Source organism: Carcharodon carcharias, chromosome 9 (genome assembly GCF_017639515.1).
Source record: "Carcharodon carcharias isolate sCarCar2 chromosome 9, sCarCar2.pri, whole genome shotgun sequence".
Lineage (NCBI taxonomy): Eukaryota > Metazoa > Chordata > Chondrichthyes > Lamniformes > Lamnidae > Carcharodon > Carcharodon carcharias.
In genome coordinates this window covers 95,510,272-95,522,059 of record NC_054475.1, presented here as the reverse complement: position 1 = coordinate 95,522,059, position 11,788 = coordinate 95,510,272, and the positions used below count along the sequence as shown (strand labels likewise).

The 11,788-nt window shown below is 47.2% G+C and overlaps 1 protein-coding gene across 2 annotated transcripts in view; it reads right to left on the bottom strand.

The window, feature by feature from the left end:
- Positions 1–7,124: 7,124 nt before the first annotated feature.
- Positions 7,125–11,788, bottom strand: part of xpnpep2 (X-prolyl aminopeptidase (aminopeptidase P) 2, membrane-bound) — a 178,646-nt gene continuing 173,982 nt past the window's right edge. For both annotated transcript variants that reach the window (XM_041195729.1, XM_041195728.1), the window contains one exon: positions 7,125–7,745. In XM_041195729.1, coding sequence (XP_041051663.1) covers positions 7,545–7,745 — 201 coding nt within the window. In that variant the 3' untranslated portion in view covers positions 7,125–7,544. The remainder of the gene's footprint in view (positions 7,746–11,788) is intronic.

Sequence of the window (11,788 nt, the reverse complement as noted above, 5' to 3'; positions counted from 1 at the left end):
TTTTCAGAGCCACAACCGATTGCAATACATCCGCAAAACCCAACAAACAGTAATAAATCCTGTTCCAATTTGGTTCACACTTGCAACAAATGATTTACCTTAACCAAGGAGTCTAATAATACAGCTGTGTTTGTGCATTTTCTGTGGCATTGTTTGCAGGTTTACATAAATCTGATTCCTCTTAGCGTATTGTTACTGCTGCCTCATGCTCAGTCCTGTGAGATGGTATGATACAAAACCAAGGTGGTATCATAGGGACTGCATCACTACTTCCAGTTGGAGGCCAACACCAAGGTGTAGCGAGATGGGGAATTAGCATGACAGCTATATCTCGCCTTTTAGAATATAATTGATTTTTGTGGGATTCAACTGGTCATTTATATGTTCAAAAGTTTTTTTTAAACCAGTGAAGAAGTGTATGATAACAAACATTATGTGGATACTGTACATGATCCAAAAACAGGTCTGGCAGCATCTGTGGAACGAGAAACAGATGGCAGAATTTAATAGCCATGATGGTAGGCCTGTCCACCAGTTGGACAGGGACTCCCATTGGAATTATGTCCCAATTAAGCAGCCTGTGGGCTGCTATCAGGGTTCCTGGCTTCACAAGGAGCAATTTCCTGCTGTACTTCCCAGGGCGGGCTAGATGTCCCACCTCCAAGAGCTGCCAGCCAATAAGACACCGGCACTGTGAGCAGCGGCCACTGCCGGTACTGCAGGAGGCCCTAGGGTGAAGATCAGGGCTGGAGCCCCTGGATAAAGGTGAATGGTATGCGTTCACTGGGGCAAGTCAGGAAGGCCCCAGAAAGGGGAGAGATCAGTGTAAAGAACAAGGGGGGTTGTCTTCCTTTGGGTTCCTCACTTGCCACTGATGGGTCCCTCCGTTGGGCACAGGATTCTGAGAAGGAAGGACTCCCCTTGAAGCCGGAGGCACACCTATCAGGGTTTACCAGATGGTTTGCCCACATGGTATGGCCCCCACCTGTGGCAGCGGGATGAGGCCCATAAATGGCCACTTAAGGGCCACAATTGGCCTCCAGGTGGAAAGACTATCCTTGACTTAATTGGTGGGGGACTCCGGAATGTAACAGGGTCTCAACATGGATCTATTCCACCACACCCTATGGTGTCCCACTGCCTCCTAACCCACAAAGGGAGGAGCATTAAATTCCATCCAGAGTTATCATTTCAGGTCTGTGACCTTTTCATCAGACCAGGAAATGAGGGCAGAATTTTCTGTGCCCGCTGGCATCGGCGTCATGGCGGACAAGAGTGGACAATATGGTGAGAAGGCCAAAAATCAGTTTCACGACGTTATGAAACCAATTTGCAATCATCCACTCTGTTCGTCAATGGTGGGCTGCGTTCCCCACCATTGTACATCGGGAACTTCATTGTAATACATCTGCATATCATTATTAACCAAGCTCACCAGAATCATCCCCCCAAGCTGGATGATCCGGGCACGCTGCCGTGTTTCACAACTCAACATAAGCGATGTGCACTTTGCGTGGGACTTTTGAGGTTTGTTTGCCTACATTGCTTCAGCAGCACTTGTGGTCATCAATGCCAGGCTTCGCAGGTAGCATCACATCACTTTTAGGGGGGGCTCATGGACAAGTCTTTAGTTATGAGACTAGCCATAAGGTGGGGGTGGCCTTTCACTGGCTGCAGGGCTAGGGCTTTTTTGGGGAAGGGGGAGAAGTGGCCTCAGGCAAGGGAAGAGGCTGCAGGGCAAGGGCTGTACTGGGGAAGGGGAGTATCCCAGGGTGGGTGTGGGGACACATGTTGATCTGTGCAGTGGTCTCAAGAGGGTGAGGGCTGAGGAGGGAGTCTCTAGAGGAGATGAGGCCAGATGGAGTTGTGAGTGTGAGAGAGAGCTGATGTCCCTTGAGCTGGCAGTGAGTAAGATGCCAGTGAATGTGTGATGGCCTTGTGAGTGTGTGAGTTTAGAGTGATGAGATGATTGCCTCACCCTGGCGGCACGGATGAGATCATTCATCCTCTTCCTGCACTGGGTGGCCAATCTCTTCTGTGCAGCGTTGGCACTGACCACCACTGCCACTGCCTCCCAAGCCTGATTGGTGACACTGATGGGCCTCCTGCAGCCAGAGTGGGTGTAGAGGGCATCACAGCAGACTCCAACGATGTCCAGAAGGCATCCCGGGGGGGCTGCAGTCTTCTTGCCTTTCGGGACCATGTCTTCTGTGCATCAGTCCTGGGCTGGAAGGACTGAGATGTGTGCATGTGGCTGTACTTTAAATATGGCGCCCGGCTTGAGGAAGTGGCAAGGTGACGTGGCTGGTGAATCAGAGGCTGCCCACCTGAGAAACTGTGTTTCTTGGGAATGCATGATTAATGAGGCGGGATTGAGACAATGCGGCGTGAAAACCCGCCATTGAGGCCAGCAGGTAAAATGTCCTTTTTCCCTCTCATTACCGCACTTAGTGCAAATCTGGGACAATCCCGCCCTGAGCCTGAAGTATATAAGCCCATTATCACTAGGTAAATTTTTGGATGGTGTTCATCTGACAAACAGATGTTAATCGATGGAACCTGACTGGAAAATTGTATGCCATGTCCTTGGGTTGAATTTACTCCCATTTTGCACCTTACATTTCTGCCAATTAAAAATCAGGTTAGGGAGTTTAAATAATAATTTGAGGTGGAGAATGAGGTCATTACATACTGGATGCCATTTTCTAATATTCAATGCATGACATTGAGATATATTGCGCCCGTAAATAATGGGCAGCCAGGCTTGTTAAACACTGAACTACGTAAAGATGAGTTTAAAGGATCCACTAAGAAGATTGCCTGAGTTATTTCTCAACTATATTGCTTGTTTGTTTATCTTAAACTCGTTTCAGGTTGTTTTTGAGTTATTTTTGTGGCTATAGTTGAACAGCTGGCTTTTTTTCAAACTGCTTCAATAGTGCCATAAATAGCATTAAAGTAGAAGGCCACATAATTTGCTTTATGGTGTTTGCTGAGGCATCAGTGCTGGTTAGAAACCAGGAGAACTCCAAATAGCAGTATGGAATGTTTTGCCTCTGCCTTAAAAGGAAGGTAGGGCCTCATTTTAACATTTCATCTGAAAGATTGTATCTCAGACTGTGTAGTGCTCCCTCAGTGCTGCATTGAACAATAGCCTAGATTATGTGCTCAAGGCTCTGGAGCGAGGCTCGACACATGTCTTCTAACTCAGAAGTAAGAGTGCTAGGATTGAGGTAATGCTGAGGAGAATTTATTGATGAAACATAATGATGCAGGCAATTTAAGGTTCAGATAATTTAACTGTTCTTCATGCATGTGCTACGATATAGAGAAGTGACTTGCAGCTAAGCAAACGATAGGGAAATCGAAAACCTCAAAACCATCACACATTTCTAAAAATTGATATTGCCCTCTTTCTCACGGTGGTCGGAGTCGAAGCCCTTCTGTTCTCACAGAGATTAAAATTAAACGAAACTAAGGCAGATCAAAGTTAATCAGTTAAAATTGATATTTCTCCAACACTGGCTCTTCAATCTTATAAAAGCAACAACTTGCATACATAGTAAAACATCCCGAGGCACTTTGCAAGAGAGTCATGAAACAAAATATGACTCTGAGCCACTATAGCCTGTGCAAACACAATGGGCCAAATGGTGTCCTTCTGTGCCGCAACAATTCTGTGATAAGGAGATATTAGAATGAGCGATCAAATGCTTGTTCAAAGAGATATGTTTTAAGAAGCATCTTAAAGGAGGGGAGAGAGCTAGGGAGGCAGAGAGGTTTAAGGAGGGAATTTCAGAAATCAGGGCCTAAGCAGCTGTAGACACAGCCCATAACAGTGTAGTGAAGACAAACAGGAATACGTAAGTGGCCAGAATTGGATGGGTGCAGAGATCGCTTAAAAATGATTTTGAAAGGAAATTGGATAGGCACTTGAGGGAATTAAACTTATAGGGCTACAGGAATAGAGCAGGGGGCAGGGGATTGAGACAGACTGGAATGAAGAACTGGCAATGGACTTGATAGGCTGACCAGCCACCTTCTGTGTTGTATTGACTCATGATTATCCCTATAGGATACTAGGGCTGGAGGAGAAGGTTATAGAGAAAGGGAGGGATGAGGCAAAGGGGAGATTTGAAAACAAGAATGAGAATTTTAAAATCGAGGCATTGCTTAACCATAGATCGGGGAGCACAGAGGTGATGGATGAACAGAATTAGTTTGGGTATAGTATATGGGCAGTCATCTAGACATGGTTACTGGTTAATGTTCAGAGCAATCCAATGACTATAGTTTATTTCAGTGAATAACCTTTTATTTAAAAATCAAAAGAGCGAGAAGGTAGACATCATCATATTAGAGAGCATCCTTCACCATTTCTTGTGACCATCTTTCAAAGTAAATAGTACTTTGAATAGGAAATTGGTATGGTAGCAGCAAAGGTCAGATTCTGTGGAGGAACTGCAATAAAAAGCTTGGAGTTTGTTTTGTAATTAGTTAATTGCGGTTTTAAAAACTTGTTTGGGTGGGCCATGCACCCTTTCCCCCATCCACCACCCAACCTCATCATTCTATAAATGTTAATAGTGGTATTGTTTTAAGGGAAAGACGTCGATTGCATTCTTGTGGGATCAGGCTTGACGGGCTCTATATTTTAATTAACAAGCATTAAAGTAGGACCTTGTTTTTAAAATTCTTTTATGGGATGTGGACGTCGCTGGCAAGGCCAACATTTATTATCCGTCCTTATCTGCCCTTGAGATGATGGTGGTGAGCCGCCCTCTTGAACCACTGCAGTCCATGTGGTCTGGAATCACCCACAGTGCTGTGAGGAAGGGAGTTCCAGGATTTTGACCCAGTGACATTGAAGGAACAGTGATTTAGTTCCAGGGTGGTGAGTGGCTTGGAGGGGAACTTGCAGATGGTGGTGTTCCCATGTGCCTGCTGCCCTTGTTCTTTTAGGTTGTAGGTGCTGTCAAAGAAGCCTTGGTGAGTTGTTGCAGTGCATCTTATACATAGTAAACACTGCTACCACTGTGCATTGGTGGTGAAGAGAGTGAATCTTTAAACTGGTGGATTTGGTGCTGATCAAGCGGATTGCTTTGTCCTGGATGATGTCGAGCCTCTTGAGTGTTGTTGGAGCTGCACTCATCTAGGCAAATGGAGAGCATTCCATCCCACTCCTGACTTGAGCTTTGTAGATCGTGGAAAGACTGGAATGGAGTCAGGAAGGGAGTTGCTCGCTGCAGGATTCCTAACCTCTGACCTGCTCTTGTAGCCAAAGTATTAATATGGCTAGTCCAGTTCAGTTTCTGGTCAATGGTAACCCCCAAGATGTTGATAGCGGGGGATTCAGCGATGGTAATACCATTGAATGCCAAGGGGAGATGGTTAGATTCTTTCTTGTGGGAGGTGGTCATTGCCTAGCACTTGTATGGCACAAATGTTACTTGCCACTTATAAGCCCAAGCCTAAATATTGTCAAGGGAATGGCAGCAGAGACAAATGGAGAATATAACAAAAGCTGTAAGATTTTTAGGTCAAATGAAGAATATGCAGGCTTTAGGATATTTTGGGTTGTAGCTAGGACATGGTCTGTTTTGAAAAATAAGAGTGATCATGCATTGGATGTTTATGCTTGAAAGAGCCAGTTATAAGAGCCAGGGAATGGTTGCAACAACTGACTCTTTTATCAATAAGTTCAAGGAAAGAGTTATGGCCTATGACATGTGTGCACAGGAACTGTAAACTAATAAATGTGATGGGGTTATTGGGTTATTGAGTATGAATATTTACAACTAGACCAGATAATTGTTGTCAACACTCAGTGAAGAGGATGGATCAGCACTGACTGAATGAGGGAACCATTGGTGCTGGGAAGACAATTGATATAAACAGGTACAATGCAGCTAAGTTAAAGAAAATGTTAAAGTAAATTAATTCAGAAACAAATAACAAGGGAAATAAAAGTGTTAGGTAGATTACTCATTTTGTCCATTACTAACAGCTAATTGAGGTAAAGGCTTGACATAATTTAAAAGGGAACTAGATATATTTTTATAAAGGATGCAGGGAAAAGGAATTTAGCAGATAGCTTCAGTTGAAAGGCTAGCACCAACATAGCAGGGTTAGGCTGAACAGCTTCTATCTATGCTGCCATTTCTGATCCTGTGATAGGAAAAGATATTATTAACCAGAAATGAGGCTTTGACTCTCAATTCAAAAGCAAATCAGTCTATGAAGAAGAAGCTAGGGAAGATATCTAGGATAAGGATACATACCACCAGGTATAGTGAATTTGTATTGGAGGGAATTCATTGCTCAGAAAAACAGGTCAGCCACATATCAAGAATACAATGGCCCAGAGTTTCCACTGTGGTGGAGTTCCCTCAGAAGTGGGTTCGGGCAGAATTCCATTTGCCTGTGTGACTCTGGGCTGACTGTAGCTGATTTCTTGGGGTGAGGCTGATTTAAAATATTCATGGCAGTAGTCTCCAAGTCTTATAGTCCCCTCAAAGCCACCCTTGGAATAGAGGGCATAGAAAATAGCTCCAGTTCCTGCCATAGTATAGTATGCTTGACAGCCGAAGAAGAAATAATTTTAAGTAAGTTTGAATTTAGCATATTGGTTGGTGTGGCAATGTTAATGGCAATGTTAATCTCAAGGCAATTTGATCAGAGGAAACAAAATCAAACTGGGATCAAATGTACCTCTCTTGCTCTATATTTTCTTGCATTCTTCTGTGGGTTATTATCCTTTGAAAACTGTTAAAAGATTGAATGCCAAGGAGAAAGCAGGCCTTTCCTTCAAAATACTTCTGCATGAGTCTTAGCTTGTCAAAGGTGCAAATGCCTATTTCATTCCTAATTTTCCCTTTTCAGGGAGAATTGCAATCTTGACGTGCTGATACTTTAACTTCTCCAGTGACACAGATTATGGACATAGTTCAGTAAACCATTATGGCGACTAACAAACTTTGATCTTGGCAATTCCATCATAACCTCAATGTCAAAGTTCTTTGGCATAGAACTGGGGATATCTGAGCCAAGAAAGCTTAGAAAAGATATTTTCCACGGGTGCTCCTTTGGTTTGATAACTTAAAATCATATTTCTGCCAGTATTATTTTAAGTCAGGTATTAACCTAATTTAATAAGAAAGATTCACAACAAAATATCATCCATGGGAAAGTTTCCCTTAATGCTAGCTGAGTACTGCTGTGTCCTTAGGCAGAACCAACATTTTTACTGCTTGGAAATTTAGAGAATGGCATCCAGGCCATTCTGAAACACTGATTTTAAGTGAATTGAGCTGTTCCAAGAAACTGGCAATCTCTGTAACTGCACCAGCTCTAGGCATGAGAAAACTAAACAGATTCCCTCAGAGGCAATGACGTCATCTCCTTTAAAGTAGGGATAGGCACATTATGTTTTTAATTGGACAGATAGGGGTCTAGTTTACATTGAAAGTAATTCATAGGATTTGCTTCTATTTTAAGGAAGGATCCTGTGAGCAGACTGTGAAAGGCATTAGAGGTCAGCATTTTTAAAGAAAACTTCCTTGTAACAGAAAGTTTCCCAGGAGGACCCCAGCCAAGTTGATAAGTGAGTATGTTACAAGGACACTGTGCGAAAATGGCTCTGTGTGCTTCTGAAGCCAATCATATTCTTCTGTTAACCCTTGTGCTTGCAGTTCAGGGGACATTGTCTTCCGGACCTTCTCATAGTAATTGTTTAGCCAGTCAATCTAGAAAATAGAACATTGAGAAGAAAAATAAACTTCTAAGTTCTAAACATAGTAACATCATAGAGATAGTAGAAGATTATCATCATTAAAATTGTTTCTGAATGCATTTTAAGCATTAGCTTGTACTGCTGTATAATATGCTACGCCATGTGGACTCCGACTGTAGAACTCTGCCCACAAGTCCCAAAACAGTGATCTACTGAATTTGGTTAAGATGAAGTATAGAGTAGATTTGAAGAATTTTGTTATGGGGATTGAGGAAAAGAAATCTCTGGATTGTTCTTCGATTGTTGGCGCTGGGGGTGGGGGGGGTGCGGCGGAGCAGGAGCGGGGGGGTGGGGCAGGAGCGGGTGGGTGCTGACCCAATCGCTGCCTACGATTGGGTCCGCACTGCCATTTTACGAGGGTGGACCAATTAAGGCTCCGCCCAGTGTATTTCTTGACTCCCGAGGATAGCGGGAGTGCACAGACGGCCAGGTCCAATGGCGATCCGTCAGCCTGTTTAAATGAAGGCCTGGCAGCCTTTTCTAGGCTGTTCACAATGGCAAGTGCAAGGCCACAGCAGTGGGCTTCTGCTGAGTAGGCCAGGCTGGAGGGGAGGCCAGTGGGACAGGCCAGGCCGGAGGGGAGGGAGGGGGGCCAGTGTGCCCCTTGCTTTTCTGATGACTTCCTTGCTGCTCTCCTCGAGGAGGTGGCAGCATGGCGGGAGGTGTTGGTCTCCCAGGATGGGAGGAGGAGGCCCCCCCCACATGGCCAAATGTGCCTGGGAGGAGCTGACGGAGGTGGTGAGCTCCAGCTACATGATGCGACACACATGGATCCAGTGTTGCAAGCGCTCTAACGACTTGTTGCGCTCTGGAAGGGTGAGTACCATGTTGGCACTGGGAATTTAACCCAGAAGGTCGGCCTATCCCCCTGCTGCCGCACCCCCTCAAATGTGAGTGTCGTGACTACATTGAATCATTGAAGGCATTTGTCCTTTGCTGGGTGGGCAAGCAGATATTGCTCATGTTGAGGTCAGCCTGAGAGGGTGATGAGGAGATGTGTTTTGCCCCCGCAGCATGTATTACACTGAGTCCCACATGACCGTTTTGGGGGCAACCTGGAGGAGCTACACCAAGGCGCTGTGTGAGAACTCTAGGACATGTCCAAGTCAGGGTGATGACATGCTGGGAGGGGAGCTTCAAGGTGGCGTGGCAACGAATCATCTGCTGCGCTCTGTGCTCCACATGCTTGCACCTCCTTGCTATGTAAGGATATACCGTGTGGTGCCTAATATGATATAGTCAGCATGAGTCCAGGGAGGTGGGTGGGGAACAGGCCTAGCAGCTTTGTGTGAGTGTTCAGCAGCAGCGAGGTGAGGAGGCACTGGAGCCCTGATATGTCCCACTCTGGTTGGGGGTGGGCCGTGCGCAAAGAGAGTCCATGTACAGTTTGCACAAACCAATGCTCTTCTCTCATTTTCAGGAGAAGAATACTTGTAATGCTGCAAAGCGTGTGAAGACTGGTGGTGGCCAGGCGCAGTTAGCCATTCTCAGCCGCTTTGAGCAGGAGGCCCTGGATCTGGAGAGGTGCCATGCGCTAATGTCCACTGGTGTCAGTGAGGCTGGGGTGCCATGGCCCAACAGTGAGGTCAGCATTGTCCTCCCAACAGCCCTTAGCACTGTTGAACATTAAATGGTTTAATTTTGCAACATGGCTTGACCATTGGTTATGGAAGAATGAGCGCACAATGATCCGGGGGACAGGGGTGTACTTTGTCATTGTCTCCACGCTAAGTGATCCACTGACCTTGTTTTTCCTTTCAGCATCAGTGGAGCAGGGCTGGGAGAAGGAGCAGCAGAGGCCCCCTCTTACAACTGAGGGCCCTGAAGTCTCACCAGCGTCACACCATTTCTGCCAGGCAGGCACCCGCGCAGATACTAGCACCTGGGTGGGAACTCGAACATCGGCTTTTGTCCCAGGGCACAGCAGTGAGGGTACTTTACAGTTGCTGGAGGAGCTGGCAGAGACAGAGCCAGCAGGGGACCAGGCACATGCTCAGTCAGTGCCTGATGATGTGCCTCTGGAGTCGTCCGCGACGCAGCAGATGCAGGAAATGCAGCCGGGTGTGTGGGAGCATCTGAGGGAGATACATGAGGCTATGCTTGGCCTGGTCTCCGTGGTGGAGGAGTCTACACGGATGATCGCCATGCGTCCTCTATGGAGAGAGTGGCGACTCTCGTGGAGAGCCTACTCCAGGAAACCCGTCAGGGCTTCCTGGCGATGCGCTTGGACCAGCAAGCCCTCACATCGGCATTGACCTCAGCTGGTTAGTGCCAGTGTGGGAGATGGTGTGGGCACCAAGTTTCCCAGCTTGGTGCCCGTCCATCCATGGCGAGCAGGGAGGTCAGAAGGGACCTCACATCGGCACAGCAGCTGCCTGTCGTCTCTGCAGGCTCCTCTAAGAGCTCTCCGGATGAAGGCGGCAACTCCTCCGGCCCGCTCCCAGTGATCATATCATCTGGTGAGGCTGTGATGACTGGGGAGATGCCAGCTGTGGAACTGGCAGCTCCCTCCCAGGCGGGCCCAGCATAGGCTCCATGTGCCAGAAGATGACCACCAAGGTCATCTAGGCCATTGGGCCAGTAGAGTCAGCAGGCTGTCTCAGATGTCATTCCGAGCGATGGGGCAGCACCAAGATGTAGTACCCAGAAACAAAAGCATAAGGCACCTTAGGCACACCACGGGTTTTTCACTGGTGCTTTTGTGTTGGCCCAAGATGAGGTCCTTATGATTTTATTTGGTCTGTAACACTATTGTCTTTCTTTTGTAATAAGTTGCCTTGCTTGACACATTAAATTCAGATATGTCACCATGGCTGAGCATACCTCTTTTCTTCTGCATGTGTATGGTTTCCAAAGCAGTAATGAGTGCTTTGTTGGACATTCAACTTTATTAACAAAGCCCTTAGTTACTGTTGCTAACCTGGCAGATTTTGCACTAAGGTGTCGAGTATCAAGCCGACAGCCCAGGCTTGTCCTGGAGGACCATCTGTGTTGTGCTAGCTGAAGGTTCGTTGGATTAAAGCCTCCCGGGTGTCCCTGACTCCCTGAAGTATGCCCGGGTCAGCGTCTACCCCCTCAGCATTTCCCTATGCGTGCTCATCTTCAGTCTCACTGCTGGACTCATCGTGTGCAGCCGCAGCCACTGTGTTGACGTCTTCATCATCCACTGCATCCCCTGTTTCCAGTGCAAGATTGTGCCGAGTGCAGCATGCAACCACTATCACCGACACATGATCTGGGGGGGGGTACTGGAGTGCGCTCCCTGAGTGGTCCAGGCATCGGAGGCACATCTTCAGAAGACTGATGGTTCTCTCCACCACAGCCCTTGTGGAGGCGTGGTTCCAATTGTACCGCTGCTCAGCTTCTGTTCTTGGATGGCGGAGAGGCGTCATGAGCCACCTTCTGAGGGGGATAGCCCTTGTCACCCAGCAGCCATCCATCCAGCCGGGCCGGAGCACTGAAGAGTCCCGGCACCTGGGAGTGTCTGAGGATGTAGGCGTCGTGGGAGCTGCCTGGGTACCTTGCACAGACTTGTAGAATTATCATCCTGTGATCACACACTATCTGCACATTCATGGAGTGGAAGCCCTTCCTGTTGATGAAGGCACCGGGCTCAACTGCTGGCGCCTTGATGGCCACATGTGTGCAGTCTATAGCACCCTGGACGCGGGGGAAGCCAGCAATGGCCGCGAAGCCTCTGACTCGCTGTGTCTGGCTGGCCTGGTTCCAATGGAAGTGGATGAAGATCAATGTACACCTGAACAGAGCATCTGTGACCTGCTTGACACAAGTGTGGACAGCTGATTGGGAGACACCAAAAAGATCACCCACTGAGCCCCAGAAGGAGCCAGAGGCATAGAAGTTGGGGGCAGCTGTGATCTTTAGAGCCACTGGCATGGTGACACAGTTAGCGGAGATCTCAGGCCCAGGCATCTGACAGATGTAGTTGACTGTCTCCCTTGAGAGATGGAGCTGCCTTTGGCACTGCACCTCAGA